Source organism: Peromyscus californicus, unplaced genomic scaffold, assembly GCF_007827085.1.
Source record: "Peromyscus californicus insignis strain IS unplaced genomic scaffold, ASM782708v3 Scaffold_6__1_contigs__length_162567912, whole genome shotgun sequence".
Taxonomy (NCBI): domain Eukaryota; kingdom Metazoa; phylum Chordata; class Mammalia; order Rodentia; family Cricetidae; genus Peromyscus; species Peromyscus californicus.
In genome coordinates this window covers 84,393,632-84,412,079 of record NW_026294584.1, presented here as the reverse complement: position 1 = coordinate 84,412,079, position 18,448 = coordinate 84,393,632, and the positions used below count along the sequence as shown (strand labels likewise).

At 38.7% G+C, this 18,448-nt stretch overlaps 2 gene segments (V, D, J or C); one reads left to right on the top strand and one right to left on the bottom strand.

Moving 5' to 3' along the window:
- Positions 1 to 1,484: 1,484 nt before the first annotated feature.
- Positions 1,485 to 1,994, top strand: LOC128099618 (immunoglobulin kappa variable 1-27-like). The segment is given in 2 exon segments: positions 1,485 to 1,533; positions 1,663 to 1,994. Coding segments are annotated over 2 exon segments (381 nt in total).
- Positions 1,995 to 14,347: 12,353 nt separating this feature from the next.
- Positions 14,348 to 15,002, bottom strand: LOC128099617 (immunoglobulin kappa variable 1D-33-like). The segment is given in 3 exon segments: positions 14,348 to 14,358; positions 14,468 to 14,809; positions 14,933 to 15,002. Coding segments are annotated over 3 exon segments (402 nt in total).
- Positions 15,003 to 18,448: the final 3,446 nt, after the last annotated feature.

Genomic DNA, 18,448 nt, shown 5'->3' with positions numbered 1-18,448 from the left:
GGTCTTTTATCTCCTCATAAGCAATCTTGTGTTCCTCCATTTATCAATGCTCTGCCAAGTTACTTCAATAAAAGCTGTCCACTATCAGGAGTTTTCTCAGTTGCATGAGCTCCCTTCTTGGCTCAGCTTTCATTATACATATTTCATGGTATTCTTTGGATGTCTCCATCTTCCTTTCCTCTCTTCATATAATCCACCATTTTAGAAACTGGAGATACACACTCTAATGCTCATTTTACTCTTAAAAGTTTTCCTTTGTCATGCCGTGCTGCTATGGACTTGGTGATAGGAATTGGCAAGTGTTCTTCACTAGGTACTACCCTTAATTTAGTAAAAAAGAACACCAGGGCACAAGTTCCAGACCACCTAGCAGATAAGCAGTGATAAACTTGAGTGATGCACAGAATCAAGGCACTGTAAATGTTTGGACATAGGGGCTGGGTGGTAGTACTAAGGATAATGGTACTGCAGTCTCTGGAATCCAGGGTACCCACAAGGTATGTTTCTGAGGAGTTAAAACATCCTGTGATACTGAAAAGAATGTTGGAGAGAAAAGGGGTGGTAGTGACATTTGGCTCCCAGCAATTAGCACATGATAAGATGAGAGAATCTAATAAGACAATGGGTGAGGCCACAAACAGTGGTTGCAAGTGTCACCCTGGAGGAACACACAACCAGCATTCTCCAAAGAAGTCAGGCTGAGTGTTATTCAATAGCCAATTTGCAGAAGTTAAGTCTGAAACAAGAGATGGTGTGACATAGAGGTGGGATTAATATCATACAAAAAGGTGATATTAAAGATGTAAGAACCTTCAAGGATCTTTGGACCACATCTTCTACTGTGTCTATACCTAGAGGTTGAGAGAGTGGTATGTGACACTTTGTAATTTGAGTGTGCCTTAAGGGTGGCTGTGATAAATGCTCCAGCAATGCTTACTAATGACTTGTGTAAGTTTAACCTGCAAATAATCATGAACAGAGGAAAAGTTATTTAAAAATGACAGCTTAGGCTTTACAGTTTATGCCGTTCCTTGTAAAGCATGGTGCTAATAGCTGCTTTGCACTTCATCTTCACCCTGAGAATATGAAGGAGCTGTACCAAAAGGAATACCCTATGATCTCAGTAATACTAACCTGTGCCAAATGGGAGGAACTGGGAAACTTGGTTGCAGTTTCTCGGATTGTAACAGGAAGCCAAGGAAACACATTAAATGGGAATGATATCACTGCTACTCACAGACAATGGAAAGACCCTGTTTGTCAGCCAGATGGAACAATGTTCTCTTTGCTGCTGTGGTTGGAGATAGGACACTTAGAGACTGGAGGCTTTTACAGAGATGAGCTACTTGTACACCTGTGATCAGCTCTGCTCAGCTTCTGATGATTTGCATGTGCCCGGAGGACAGCCCACTGACCTGAGTACTTTTTAAAGAGCTGGTCAAGCCCTCCAGAAGAGTAAGTCCAAATCACAACACAGCCTGGACATGAGGATCCCTGCCCATTTCCTGGGGCTGCTGATGTTCTGGCTTCCAAGTAAGGGGGGGCGGTTCTTGGGAAATTTCTCAAAATACTGTGATTAGTGTTGCTTGTCTTTGAAGATAATCCTGTCTTACAAAACATTATTAATTTCATGGCTATTGGCTTTTAATTTTTGAAATTCAGGTGCCAGATGTAACATCCAGGTTACCCAGTCTCCATCCACCCTGTCTGCGTCACTGGGAGAAAGAATCACCATCACTTGTAGAGCAAGTCAGGATGTTAGCAAGTATATGGCTTGGTATCAACAGAAACCAGGGGAAGTTCCTAAACTCCTGATCTATTATGCATCCACTTTGCAATCAGGAGTTCCCACGAGGTTCAGTGGAAGTGGGTCTGGGACAGATTATTCCTTTACCATCAGCAGCCTGGAGCCTGAAGATGTTGCAACTTATTACTGTCAGCAAGGTTATAGCTCATACCACAGTGATACAAATCATGACAAAAACCACCCGTAGAAGCAGAAGTGAGAGTGTAAACCACCCCAGACATTCTTGTTTGTTCTTTGACCTACTGACAGCATTTTTCAGATGCAACCAGGCCCTGAGGGTCACTTGTAGGCTTTTGTGAATGACAAAGGGAGCCTGCTGTGTACCTAACTCTCTACCATATCACCACAATATTAGAGGTTTGACAATGCTTCTCATGAATCCTTAATAACAGAATTTTATGCAGTTGACACATCTAGGTGTGAAATGGGATCCGTAAAGAAAAACAGAAGCCATGTTAAATATTCAAAGAAGCAATTATTTTATTATGGGAAGGTAGACTATTTGGCTTGGGTGCTCTTGAAGTTACTGAAGTAGATATGAAGTAGTCCTATCAGCTGCTCTCTACAGGACTCTCTACCCAGAATGCATAGGCTGTTGAAAAATGCTGACCTCAGACCTGCTCAGAAATCTGGGTCTGTCATTCGGTGTTGACAACAGTAAACATAATATAGTTGCTATTCCTGAATTTTCAGATTATGACAGACAAGGTTTAGATTCATAATACCTGAATGTCTTTGAAGTATTATCAGTAAGTCTAGGATCATAGTCTAAAAAACAGATAAAAAGTAATGAAGTCATATAGTAAGCATAAAAAGGAAATTTGCATGAAATATTTTGCAATGCTAAATAACAGACTAATTAAAAATTACCAAATACAGGTATAACACTAATTTCCATTAATAGATGAAAGTCTTGTTGCTCAAATTTGCTAAATGGGCACTCATGTGCTTCTGAGGCAGAATGCTTGAAAAGTGAAATAATAGTTTTTAATCATAAGTTTATAACAGTTTACATGAACTATTGTTGGTCTATAATTTAACAAAACACCTATCTTAGATTTGTATATTTGGTTTTAAGGGTTTTATACTTTAATCCAAGTGATTGCTATATTTATCATTTAGGAATTTCTCTTAAAGTTGAGCTATGATATGACCAGAAATGCAGTTCTCACTTGAACAATTCAAAATATTTTTGAAACATTGACACTAAACTATGTGATTTTTCAAAACACAGTCATTTTCATGCTACAGACAATTTATTTACTTCATTGATCCCTCACTAATCTCTCCTAAGGGAGAGAAAGGCTTAAAATAGAGGAGAGAGATGGTTTCTTTTAGAGTTATGTACCAACTGTTTCTACCCTGAAGCTAAGGAATGCAGGACTTTGAAAGGATCCAGAGGTATTTTTACACTATACAAAATAAAGGGGGATCCATTATTACATTTTCATAAATGTACATTGTGTACTTTGGTCAAAACATAGTATATTGGTGTATGAAATTCTCAAAACATAATTTTTAAGTGAGACTAAGAGGTTTTAAAGGCTGTGAGGATTCTTTGTCAACAGTGCTACTCACCAAATTATTCACAATCATCTGTGTCTGTGTCCTTTTCCTGCATAATGACAGAGACAAAGCAGGTCTTCCTGTAAAACTATATAACTATCCTCCTACAGGAAGGAACCCTCTGAGCACACACACTTGCAGTACATTCTTTATGAAGTAAAGAGATTTTAATACTATTTTAGGTAAGCAAAACTAAAATTAATAGGAGAAAGGAGAGAGTGGAAAGTGGAAACAGATGAAGTGGCCAAGGAAGAGGGAGAATATAATGTGCATTTAGAATGTTTGACTTTATTGGGTTACTATCTCAGCAGTGTTATCATAGTTTTAGCTCTCATCTGAGGGAGGCTGATTAAACGGTTGCTCCTGGATGCAATCACAAACTTGATGACTAATAGATTTAATGCAGACATGAAAAAAGTATATGTGAGCACGGGGAACAATAAGGTGATGTGGCCACAGAGAAGTGAGAGCTACAGTCTGGAAGATTCAATAATTAATATCTCTCTTAAAACATCACTAGAGCCTCAATATTCACATCCTGAACTTGACTCATTGACCCTGATGCTACAATACTTTCTTTAGAACTGTGAGATATTACACTCCCTTCATTTAAAGTACAAATGTTGACAATTTGTTACAAGAGTCCCTGGACCAACTAATACAAATTTGACTCAGATAACAAAATGTGTTAAAGCTTCTCTGCCTCATTTAATCTCTTGGTTCAATTCTCCAGTGTTCTATATGAAGAAATTGAAGATGTTTATGATTTACAAAGAAAGCACATTGATTCCCTTAGTGTATCATGAAGCTCATGATGGCTGTGTAATACATATTGATGACTGTTGTGCCCAGATTTTCTTAACCCTGCTAATTTGCAAGAGTCCATTGCACACTCCACTTCATGAGCAATTATTGAATAAGCTGATCACAACCTATGCAGGTATCAGTTACAATCAAGACACAGCTTGCATATGAGTCTTTCCATTCACTTACAGGAGTTGCTGATGCTCTGAGTCTAGGTGAGAAATAGTAATTCTGGGGATTTATCCAATTATAATGGTCACTGATGGTTATTTTAGGAAAATCCTCTAATATTATTGTTTATTGTATGGGTAGTTGTAGAATCAAACAAGTCGGTAGAATGTGCCTATAAACCTGATCTCCCAAGATTTAAAGTAGGAGTCTGGCCTTCATTCCCATCTCAGGTTGAAAAACCTGGATCCACTTCACAGGGAGAGAAGGTCAAGTCATTTTAAAAGCCAAAAAGTCTTTTCCTCCCCACCAGAAAGCTGGCACCAACATATGTTTTTAACTGACAGCCTATCAGCTGATAAATTAAGGATTGTGCCACGTCTGCTGTTGTGGTCCCCCTGCATGGGGACTCTTTGATATTTGAACTAATAACTCCTGCCTACCCACAATCTGACCTGTGTATGAAAGTTAGATATGTTTTGCTTGTTCCTATGTCTTCAAGCTGTATGTAAACTAGCCTGTTACCTCAGTAAAAAGCTGCCCTGGATTTAGACTTCCCATGGGTTCTAAGTATGTACTCACAGACATCTGACACTAATCTCTGTTCTCCCCTGGGTCCTAAGACTGACAGTGTGCCATGGACTCTTGTGGCTTGGGGAAGGATAACAATTGTGTTTGTACTTAATTTTCCAATCTAAGGACCTAGATGTGACATCTTGATGACTCAGTCTCCATCCTTCCTGTTGGCATCTCTTGGACAGAGTCACCATCGCATGCCAGGCAAATCAGGATATTAACAGTTACTTCTACTACCAACAGAAGAAATCAGGAAAAGTTCCAAAAAATCACGATCTGTGAGTCATTCCATTTGCCATCTTGGGTTCCCATCAGGATTCAGTGGCAATAAATCTAGGATGAATTCCACCTTCACCTTCAGAGCCTGTTGTTTGCAGATGTTGTAGGTTATTACTGTCAACAAATGTATGATATCCCTCCCATAGTGATTCATACCATAACATAAACCCCTCTGGCAAGAAGAGTAAGGCCAGGCTGTTCCAGGTTTTTCTTCTGTTGCCTTGGCTTGCTGACAACATCTCTTATATGTGGTTATATTTTGAAGATCCCTGGGAAGTTTTGGTGAAAGCGCCCCAAGAGACTAAAGCTTACTTAAATGTGCATACTGAAACCTCAACCCACAATGAACATATACAAAAATGTCTCTAATGATTATCAATGAAGAAAAATTATTGCACCTGAAGTATCTGCATGAGCATGCGCTGTGTTATATACAGGAAAACAAAAACCACACACACTAAATGTGTGTTTGTGTGTGTGTGTGTGTGTGTGTGTGTGTGTGTGTGTGTGTGTGTGTGTGTGTGTGTATAGTCATGTAGCGATCATTTCAATACATGCAATAGGAGTCTGAGTAATACCTATGAATTTACTAGCAAGCTGATAGTATTGTGAACATTTCTACTTGAAACATTGGATTTTCTGGTGCTGTTCTGAACTCAGAGCTCCCTGCCTTGAAAGTACAGGCCACCTAACCATGCTGTCTTTAGACCTCCTCAGGCAGCCAATCATTGTTCCTGAGTACTGACAATAAAAGCCAATTGCAGTTACTCTCATGAACTTATAAGAATGTTGATTCTTGGGGGCACATATATATCATGTATATGCAAACTTTGAGGTATCCTCAGCAAGTTTCAAGTCAATAAAAAGTGACACTTCATGGGGTCATAGAGTGGATTGAAAATGAACAATTTCATTAATTACTCAGGAGTCTTTGGGGAAGTTAATGAATAGATTGATCATAGAAAAATGAGGATATATTGTATTTCTCTTAAAGGAGGGCTATTTTATTGTGATCTATGTTGTAACAACATATCAATGATTTTATTCAGAATTGAAGTGACAGATACACTGCAACAGACCAGAAGTCCCTTCATGAAATTTCCTCAAGAGATAATTCAGTTTTCATACTTAGGCTTTATTCAATGAACAAATCCTTCCTCCATGATATATCTGATTACAATCATAGCCATGGTAGATCAAACATATGCATAAGATAATAAGCACAAGGTTTTACATAAAGTGTTATTTTAAGGATACTGTTAACTGCACAAAGTCAGTTGTAGGCTAAATTGGTTGACTACCCCTACTTTATTACATCTCTCTGGGTGGATATGGCCATGCCAGAGTCTGCCTGAAGTCATTGGAATGGCCCAATTTCTTGGTTGGAGAGTGGTGTACATGTAGATTGATGACATTGCTGTCCCATTTCCAGTTAGCTTTCTTCCTTTTTATGCCTCCTACTTTCAGATAAGGACATAAGCACTTAGCTGTTACTCCAGGGCCATGCCTGCCTGCTTCTTGCCTGCTTCCCACCATGTTTGTAATGGATCTACCTTCCAGAACAGTAATCCCCCAAATTAAATGCTTTCTTTTATAAATTGCCTTGGTTGTGGTGTTTTGTCACAGCAATAGAAAAGTAGCTAAGACACTTGCCTCCATAGTAAGAAGAGAAATGAACAAACACTTAATGGAGGAAAGGCACCATTCATTCTTGCATATAATATGAGAGCTGAGAAGCTATCTGAGGATCCTTTGGTCAGAAAGACTTACTTTCAGTAAAAAAAAAAATGGATTCTACATTCTGAGACTATTCTGGTCCCAGTGTTGGAGCCTGCCAACAGTCAGCTGGGTAGCTGGGTAGAGGCGTGCATATTATAGAGACAATGAAGAAGACAGAAAAGAGTTGAGAAGTCTGCCAGTCAATGCCAGACAGCCCAGAGTTTATTTACTAGCCAGCTTATATACAGTTTTGAAGGACAGAGGTAGAATAATGCACAGCACAGGCATTCATCCACTATCTATCCAGCCTTGCGTCAAGGAGCAGGCAGTTTCATTTCCTATCTCGATGTACCTCTGGCTGACATCAGCAGTCTGCATCTAGCTAGATAGTGTGTTCCTTCCTGTGGGCTAATCAGGACATTCTCACAGCCCTGGAGTAAGCAAGCTTGAACTTTATTGACTCAGAATAGACTTCAGATTCAAACTGGGAAACTGAGTCAGTTGTGGGCTCCCACATCACAATAATAGTTGTCAAATACTACTGTAAAATAATAGGATTCCTTAGAGTTTTTCAAATATTTAAGACTTACTTAATTTTGTTTTTTGTGTATACATGTTTTGCCTGCGTGTGTGTGTGTGTGTGTGTGTTTACTTCTCTGTTGTATAAATCTCAGCTGTTACCCTAGCTGTAACCCAGGAAAAGATAATATTTCATGTGAGTCAAAAGAACCACTCCCCTGTTTTTTAAAGCTAGTGCTTGGGAAGAGGACAGAGATTTAGAACAAAGAAAAGTTTATCTGGTTTCTATATAAAAACATCACATTGACCTCTAAATACTGGCAAAGATGAAAAATAATACTCTCAGGTGCTGGAGATACCAGAAGGAGCATTTGGGGCAGCCTAGGCTCTCACTTCTGCTTCCCTGGGCGGTTTATTCCATGACTTGAATCACAGTGGAAGGGTTACTGTAATGCTGTAGAACTAATAAACTGCAGCATCTTCAGAGTGCAAGCTGCTGGTCTTGAAAGAATACTGTGTACCAGATCTCTTGCCACTGAAACTTGATGGGAACCCATATGCCAAGAATTTTACATCATAGATCAGGAACTTAGGGGGTTTCCCTGGTTTCTGCTGATACCATGTTAAATACTTGTAAATTCCTGACTTGCCCTTCGTGTGATGGTGACAATTCCTCCCAGAGATGTAGACAGGGAGGCTAGAGACTGGGTATTCTGGATGTCACATCTGGCATCTAAGATTGGAAATTGGAAAGAAATTCCACACAATTAATTCTATTAAGTGGATACTAGATGTAAAGTGAAGGATAACCAGATGGCAACCCACAGTTCCAGGGAGACTAGATAGTGAGGAGGACCCTAGGACACATGGATGGCCCAGCAATGGAGAAATGGATGAGATCTACATGAGAAAACTGGAGGTCGGGGGGAATGAGAGCTTAGGGGAGCGGGAGGTTCGAGTTGGATTAGGAACAGAGTGGGAGAATAAGGAAAGACATCATGGTAAATGAAGGCACCATAGGAATAGGGAGAAGCAGAGTACTAGGAGGTTCCCAGGAATCCACAAAATGATTTGTGGTGATTGGATGGCTGAATACCCTAACTGTCACCATAGAACCCTCATCCAGTGACTGATGGAAGCAGATGCAGAGATCCATGGCCAGGTCCCAGGTGGAGCTCCAGGAGTCCAATCAACGAGAGAGAGAAAGGAGGGATTCTATCAGCAAGAGAGATCGAGACCCTGATTGGAAAAAGTAGAGACAACTAGCCAAACTAGTGGAAACGCATGAACTGTGGACCAACAGCCGAAGAGCCCTCATGGTACTGGATTGGGCCCTCTGGATAAGTGAGACAGTTGATTAGCTTGAACTATTTAGGAGGCCCCCAGGCAGTGGAACTGGGACCTGTCCTTAGTGCATGAGCTGGCTTTTTGGAACCTAGTGCCTATGCTGAAACACTTTGCTCAGCCTTGGTGCAGGGAGGAGGGGCTTGGACCTGCCTCAACTGAATGTACCAGGCTCTGTTGACTTCCCATGGGAGACCTCGCTTTGGAGGAAGTGGAAATGGGGGTGGGTGGGTTGAAGGGGAAGGCTAGGGGGGGAGAGGAGGGAGGACAGGGGAATCTGTGGTTGATATGTAAAATGAATAGAAAATCTCTTAATAATAATAATAATAAAGAAACTAAAGAAGAAGAAGAAGAAGAAGAAGAAGAAGAAGAAGAAGAAGAAGAAGAAGAAGAAGAAGAAGAAGAAGAAGAAGAAGAGAGCTTTCCTGGAGTCCAGGCATCACTAACCACACTCAGATGAATAAATTTTCAATATTGTCTCTGTTACCTGTAAGCCAGAGCAGCAGCAACCCCAGGAACTGAGTGGGGGCCCTCATGCCTCTGTTGTGACCTCTCTGAGGCAGACTCCAGCACAGTGTGTGTGACCTGACTATGAAGAAGTCCACATGACAGTGGGCTGTGCTCTGGGCAAATGCAAATCAGCATGGCTGGGCATGGCCACAGTTGCCAATCTGCTATCAGGGAGTGGAACTCTCCCAAGGGAGAGAAGTTTTTTTACAGTCAACAATGCTGAAAGGAGTTAGAGATCTTAAAAGTCTTTTGACATCTGACATAGAGATACAGAGTCTGGAGTTTGCTCAGTTGGTTTTTGGTCTTGCTTTGGTGCAGTGTTTCTGCACTATGCTCCCTATCCTCCCTTTGGAACAGTAATGCAAATCTTGTGCCACTGTATATCAGAAGTATGTGATCTATCTTTTCAGTTTGATTTTTCAAGGGAATACAGTTAAGAAATTGCGGCTAAGCCTATAGGCTGAAGATGATGCCCCAACACTGTGGAGAAACCTCAGGTGACTGTCCAGGCAGCTGACTGTTTCTGTCAACTCACAAATTTTTTGGAAGTTGCTTGCATGCACTTTCTGTTTTTATTTTTGTTAGCTAATATTATTTCCTTCTTGGGTCTCTGAGGGAGTTGAAGATTAGTTAGTTATAGTTGAAGGTTAGTTAGTTATAGTTGAAGATTAATTCGGATAGAAAGTGAATTAGATACATTTTGGACTTAACAAAATAGGATAGATAATGAAATTATTTTCTCTGAATTTGTCAAATACAAATGGACTAGACATTGTTTAGACATTTATTACTTGTATATATTGTATATAGTCATTGTACTTTTGTATATAGTTTTTCTTTTGTTAGTTATAACCTTTTTCTTTTTTTTCCTTTTTATTAAAATAGAAAAGGGGAAAAAAATAAAGAATAAAATGCATTTGGGAAAAAAAAATATGGAAGTGTGTCCCTTCCCATAATACCAGCTATACTCATTAATTAATTTTTATGGCAGCAGCAATGCTCTTAAATTTTAACAGAAATAAAATGTGATGATGATAATAATAACTGTGAAATAGAGATGTACTATTTGTAATATCTTTGATGGAGAACCTATAATAACAGTATGCATTTTTACCTATGACATCATTGGATCTATTAGCTCATTGAGAAAAATAAATATTGTTAACATACTTTAATGAAATAAATTTACATTCATAATCAAGAAAAAAAAAAGAATGACATCAATGCTAAAGAAATTGATTATTACTGACTGACCTTTTTCCTCTAACTGCCCTATTTTTAATAAATGCCTGAAACATTTCAAAAAAAAAAAAAAAGAAATTGCATGAGTCTGTGAAGGGACTTTGGAATTTTCACTTTTAAACAGGGTTGAGACTGTTAGAGACTATGGGGACCTTTGAAGCTAGACTGAATGCATTTCTGCATTATGGTATATCTACAAGCCTATGGGGGCCAGGGAGAGGAATGGGGCAGTTTGAATAGAATTGATCCCCACAGATTCTTGTGTTTGAAAGCTTAGCCCATAGGGAGTAGCACTATTAGGATGCATTGTTGGAGTAGGTGTGGCATTGCTGGAGGAAGGGTTTCACTTGGGACAGGATTTGAAGTCTAGATGCTCAAACTTGGCCATATTGAAGAACAATCCACGGCTCATATACCTATGGGGAAAGCTCCACAAAAAAAGGCAAAATGGTTTTAATGATGGGTCAATAGTATTTTGACCAAAAGGATAAAACAAATCAATAAAACAAAATGTTTTGTAATATTTTTGAGAACTGATTTTTTATGAATTGTGATTGAATTTCATTTACAAGAAATTGTATCACCGACGTTTAGCTTTATTTCTTGATGTAGAAGATATTATGATCATAACATTTATTTATGTACTTTAAAATTTTAAAATGTATTCATTTTTATTTCATGTGTGACTGTTTTACCTGAATGTATAAATATACATGTATAAAACACATGTGCTTGGTGTTGTAGAGATCAGAGAAGGTTATCAGTTCCCCCTGGGCCATCCATCATAAGGGTGCTGAAATTAAACATTGGACCTCTGCAAAAGTAACAAATGTTCCTAAGCACTGATGCATCTCTCCAGCCTCTGTTCATACAGTAAATTACTTTACAACATTATTTACTACATAACCCCAATAAAGTCATGTAATCAGTTTATCTTCCTTCAAGAACATTTCTCGCTTTTATAATTATGTCCCATATTCTTTTGTAATAAAATTGTCTTTATGTATAGGCTGTTGTTGGTGCTATGTTTTTTTTAATCACATCCATTTTGGAACATTTCTGAATTCCTTTGTAGAATTTCACCCTCTTTTCAGTTTTGAACAATGAATAGCACTTATTTAATAAATTGACCTTGCTTTGTAATTCCTTTTCTCCTCATGATTAAATTCAGCTAAATCAGCATTAGACCTATATTGTTCTTCAAGAACTTCATAATGAAGTAGTACAGAACTGGTAGCTTAATTATCAGACAATAATTTTTTCACTTAGAGAAGAACATAGTTTAGTACCAGGTATCACAGGGTTACTCTCTCCTGATGTCTCTTCTACGTTGAGACTCTTCCTGTAGCTTCAGTGGTCTTTTTTTGATGGTATCTCTAAATATTTACTTTCTCTCCTGTTTTTATTATTGCATAAATTTAAAAAAATAATGTATTATTTTTGTTAATTTTTAGAGAATGCCATGTAATTTATCTTTATTAAATTTACCTCCATTCTGAGTAATAAATTTCTACTTGAAACATTGGATTCCCTGATGCTATTCTGAACTCAGAGGTCTCTGCCTTGAAGGTACAGGTAGGTCTCTAACCAGGTACCCTAGTACTGTTCCTGAGTATTGGCAATAAAATGCCAACTGTGATTACTGCCATGAAATTATAAGAATGTTGATACTTGAGAGCAAATTTATATAATGCATGTGTAACCTTTGAGTTATCCTTGCAAGTTTCAGATCAGTAAAAAGAAACTTCATAGGGTCATAGAACAGATTAAAAATAAGCAATTTCATTAACTATTCAGGAGTCTTTTGGGAAGTTAATGAATATATTGATTATAGAAAAATGAGGATATAATTCCTTTCTCTTAAAAGAGGGATACTTTATTGTGATCTATGGTGTAACAATGTATCAGTGATTTTATTTAGAATTAAAGTGTACTGTAGGAAAGGTAAACTGCACTAGACCAGAAGTCCCTGCATGAAAATTCCTCAATAGATAATTCTAGGAACTTCTGTTCATCATCCACAAGGAAGAAGTGTTGGTTGCTGAGGGAGCCAATGTGTATGATTTTCTGTTTTGATTGACAAGATATGTTGAATGCACGTGTCCTTTGGCTATGATGTATCTTATTGCAGTCACATGCATGGTAGAACTTGCATATGCATAAGATAATAAACACAATGACTTCCACAAAGTATTATTTTAATGACACTCTTTGCTGCACAAAGTCAGTTATAGGCTGAATTGTTTGGCTACCCCTACTTAATTATATCCTTCTGGATGGATTTGGCCATGCTAGAGGGTGCTGTAGTCTCATTGGTTGTAATGACCAGATTGCATAGGTGGTGAATGACATGCATGCAGCTTGATGGTGCTGTTTCTTTCCCAGTGAGCTCTGTTCCTCTCTATGCTTCCTACTTTAAAATAGAGATGTAAGCTCTCAGCTACTGTTCCAGGGCCATGTCTGTATGCCTGCTGCTGGCTTTCTGCTGCCAACCATGTTGGTCATGGACCAACCTTTCAGAATGGAAAGCCCCCAAATTAAATGCTTTCTTTTACAAATTGCCTTGGTTGTGGTGTTTTGTCACAGCAATAAAAAACTAGCTAAGTCACTTGGCTTCCTAGTAAGTAGAGAAATGATTAAACATGTAATTTGTAAAAAGCCTCCTCTCCTCTGTAGCTGAAGTTTTCCTGCCTGGCCTACAGTCAGGACAAATCTCTCTCACCTGCCAGTCCCACAGCCACTCAGACCCGACCAAGTAAACACAGAGACTTATATTGCTTACAAACTGTATGGCCGTGGCAGGCTTCTTGCTAACTGTTCTTACAGCTTAAATTAATCCATTTCTATAAATCTATACCTTGCCACGTGGCTCGTGGCTTAACGGCATCTTCACATGCTGTTTCTCATCGTGGCAGCTGGCAGTGTCTCTCACTCAGCCTTCCACTTCCCAGCTTTTTCTCCTCCTTGTCCCGCCTATACATCCTGCCTGGCCACTGGCCAATCAGTGATTTATTTATTGACCAATCAGCAACACACTTGACATACAGACCATCCCACAGCACTCCTCCATGCATATGATATGAGATTAACAAGCTATCTGAGGATCCTATGATCAGGAAGCCTTACTTTCAGTAAATCATGGAGTCAAGATGTTGAGAATAATCTGTTCCCAGTATCAGTTTTTCAGAATACTAGTTCCTTGGGATTTTTAAATATTTAAGAATTACTTAATTTATTTTATGTGTATTTTTGTTTTGCGTGCATATTTATTTGTATACCTTATGAGTACAATGACCTCAGAACCCAGAAGAAAGGCTCAACTTTTCTGGAAGTGGAACTATGGACAGTTGATAGCAGTCATGTAGGTCCTGGAAAACAAACCTGGTCCTCTGGAAGACAAGCTGATGCTCTTAACCAGCACTCTGACCATGGCAGAGGATGCTATAAAGCCATGGGTTGTAATGACCTCATTGCTTTGTTTGGTGCCTGTACCCACAGGATTTCAAAGTTACGATAAGATACTAATTTTTTAATTTTAATTGGATAATAAATTATCTATAACTCCTGCTTGGTATATGTCTGCTTAGGAATATGGGTGTGCCGTGTGTGTGTGTGTGTGTGTGTGTGTGTGTGTGTGTGTGTGTGTGTGTTTGTGTATGTGTGTGTGTGTTTTCTCATCTTTGTTGTATAAATCTCAGCTTTTGTCAAACCTGCAACTCATGGAAATTTAGTATTTCATGTGAGACAAAAGAACCATTCCCATGATTTTAATGCTAGCTTGGGGAAAAAGATTGAGATCTAGTACAGAAAAGTTTATCTGGTCCCTGTACAAAAACATAACATTGACCTTTAAATCTTGACAAAGAGAAAAGAGAAACACTCTTAGCAGTTTGAGAAACCAGAAGGAGCATTTATGGTAGGCTACGCTCTCACTTCTGCTTCTCTGGGTGGTTTTTGTCATGACTTGAATCACTGTGGGAGGGATATTGTTATGATTTTGACAGTAATAACTTGCCACATCTTCAGGCTGCAGGCTGCTGATCTTGAGAGAAAACTGTGTGCCAGATCCACTGCCACTGAACCTTGATGGGACCCCATCTGCCAAACTTGTTGCACTATAGATCAGGAGCTTAGGAGGATTGCCAGGTTTCTGCAGATACCATGCTAACCAACGACTAATGTCCTGACTTGCCTGGCATGTGATGGTGACACTTTCTCCCAAAGATGCAGACAGGGAGGCTGGAGACTGGGTCAACTGGACATCACATCTGGTACCTGACATTGGAAAATCAAAAACAAATTCCCACACAATTAATTCTGTTAAAAGACGACTTTCCTGGAGTCCATGCAGCACTGACCATAGTCAGCTGAATAAATTTCCAATTCTGTCTTCCTTACCTGTAAGCCAGAGGAACAGCAACCCCAGGAGCTGAGTGGGGGCCCTCATGTCTGTGCTGGGACCTGTGTGAGGCTGACTCCTGCGCAGGGTGTGACCTGACTATGAAGAAGTCCTCAGGGCAGAAGGCTCTGGGCACATGCAAATCATCAATAGCTGGGCACAGCCACAAGACTGGCCAGTTGATTCAATACAGACTTGTGGTCTTCCTGTGTCTCAGATCGAGAGGCGGTACAGGTTTATTTGTAGGAATGTGTTCTTTTTTGGAAACAAAGAACAGCACCAGTCTATGTATTGTACCTTATTTTAATTTCTGTTATGTTCAATGTAGAATTCCCTTATTACTTTTTCCTCTATGGCAGGGCCTATCAGATATGGTAGAAAGCACACAAATGGATGTAGGTCCTTACATAGTAAGTGTAGATGTTATTGAGGTCATGCAGCTTCTTCTCTCTTTTTTTGCTTTTTATTTGTTAGATTGTACTTTGATTAAAATATTTCTACCAGTTTCTCCCTAATGCCCCTCCCAAATATCCCTCCCCACTCTGCTTAAAATTCCTGGCCTCTTTTTCCCCCCATTTTTATTGCATGAATATTTGTATTTGTGTGTGTATATATATATTCCTACACCTAAACTTTTGAGTCTATGTTTATGTCTTTAGAGGTGACCATTTGATATTGTACTATCAGTATCATCTTCCCTGAGTACCTCTACCAAGCTCAGCTTTACTTAGTTGTCTGTAGTAGTTTGTACAGAATTGAGGCTTTGTAGCCTTTCCCCTGTCCTGTGTCACATGTTTGTTGGTGTCTCATTACTCAGCTCCCATTTGTTTGGTAATGTTGGTGAATCTTTACAGGTGGACCTTCTGATGTTACTAGGAGACACAATTTCACAGGAAACTCCCTGATCCTATGGCTCTCACAATCTTTCCACTACCTTTCCAAAAATGTTTCCTGAGCCTTTGTTATGGGAGCATTTTGTACCAGTATCCATTAGGACTGAGCTCCACAACTCACTATGCAGCTTCTTGCTCTTAATGATTCCCAGAATAGCAATTGTGGTGATAATACTGAGAAATGTGGCTTTTAAGGAAGGACAGAATCTCACATAATGAAACCAGCTTTTCAGATATACAAACTTATCTTATTGTACTTTTCACAGCTCAGTTACTGCCGGTACCACCTGGCACAGTCGAAACAGCTCCTGAGGGGGAGTGAGGATTAAGAAAAGACAGATAGAAAAAAAACAGAGATGTTAAAGAAGAGACAGAGACATAGGATAGCTTTGGGAGGACTGTCAAGGAATACTGCAGTCCTACTGAAAAAAAAAGAAAGAAAGAAAAGAATAGAATAGAAAAGAAAAAAGAAGATATAGATAAGATGTAGATTATTGAATCTACTTTTAAAAGACAATAACTAGTTTTAAATACTTTACATTGGATTGGATTTTTATATATTGTATACAAATTATATATATATATATATTGACTTCTTAGAAAATGCTGTACATATATTTCTAATCTTATTCAGTTTATTGTACCTATACAGTTCATTTAACATGTAATGCAATTTGATAACCCTTGAAAATTATTATTACCAACTATTAGGATATAAGGAAAAGAAAGTTAGTAGTTAGACATTACAATCGAACTTGTAGTCATAATAGGTATGTTTTCAAGGTCAAGCAAAGATACATTTTGGATAGATAGGTCATCTTCAAACACTTCAGAGATCTACAGAATATGGCATTTAAAATGTTTTAATAACATAGATTTTTTTTTCTTTCTTATGACTATAAGACATGTCTGCTCCTGGCAGGACCAATCTACTTCAGAAAAGATATGGGCATTGGAGAAAATGCATATGGAGTTAACTTTCATTGTGGCAAAAGTTAGGCACTAGGGAACAAAGTATCCTTGCATCTACTGCTGACAGTATGCTATCCAAAATGGACAAACAGGACACAAAACAAAGGACTACCAATCCTTGCCAAGACAAGTGTGGTTTCAGCTTTGGCAACAGGCATCCTCTGAGGCCAGAACAATATGGCACCATTGCTGAAGTGGTTTTGCAATCTGAAAAAGGTACAATGCCCCATTCTTTGAAGGCAGCTGGACAGGCAGGACAGACAGCTTCCGGTGTGCAGTGGAACAGTAGCTGAAACAGTTATTCTTGAAGGAGTATCTAAGCTGATGGAGTCTAACCTCTGGTGTGAATATAATATAAATGAGAAATGGATCTTGGAAGATGTAAAATAGGGAGAAATTTCCCCAAATTAATGAGATTGACCCTCGACTCAAAGGGAAATCATAGACAGTGACATAATTAGAGTACATAAAATCAAGATACACTGAATATTTATATAACATCATCAGAGAATAAATAAAATGTTAAAAAGATATCATGCTAGATGCATTGGTAAAGAAGAGTCCACGGCAAGGAGAGGAGCTCACCTTCTGAGCACAGAGGCCATGTTAGAAGGAAGAGGAAAACCAGTAACCAAGCACACAAGGACAAAGGCTTGTGCAGTGGAGCATAGGTTTCAAGAGGAAAGGGAGATTTTAAACAGTTCCAGAGGCATGTTTACCCAAAGCCAGGCTGCTAGAGTTGAAGAAGCATAGAATGAATTCTCTGAAGCCTTGAGGTGTTATGGAACTAATCATGCTTCATACTGATAAACCACACAAAACATTACTAAATATCAGAAAATGTGGTGTAATACTTATATCCACAAACCAAGGAATCCCTTCAGTTTGGGGGCTGTAAAAAAACCTGCAGCTTAAGACAATTTTAGATTCTGAGAGACAAGAGCACTAAAGAAACATGCCATTGTAGTGTGTACAAGCAGCAATTTTCTTATATTGTGAAGAGTAACAATGGGACCCATGAGACAGCTCAGAGTGTACAGGCATTTGGTGGCAAGCCTGAGAACTTGGTTTCAATTCATGAAACTGACATGGTAAGAGAAAACCAAATTCCCACAAGGTGTCATCTGACTTTCACATGTGTACAATGTCACCTTCTTCTCCCTGAAATAAATACAGACATTTGATTTACAAAAATAAATGAATAAATAAGCAATAAATAAATAAATAAATAAATAAATAAATAAATAAATAAATAAATAGATGTTTAAAAAGACACAATGATCTGGCCTCTAGTCACTGCAAAATGATTTTGATGATATTGGAGCCAGTCCTTTTTAGTGATCAGTTCTTTTTTTTCTAGGTGAAACAATTTCACATTGACAGCAATATTTTACTGCAGATGCAGGGAAGAATTAACAGAGACAATGAGATGGTATGGCTGCTTCTAGAAAAATCTGAAAATATTTTTAAATGCCTGGGTGAATTTGAAAAACAGTATCAACATTTGGAGGTATACTGTAGCTGGAAGTTTTCCTGTGTCCCACCTGGTCCTTAGTTGCTCAGACCCAAGTAAAAATGCAGAGGCTTATATTAATTAAAACTGCTTGACCATTAGCTCAGGCTTACTACTGACTAGCTCTTGCACTCAAA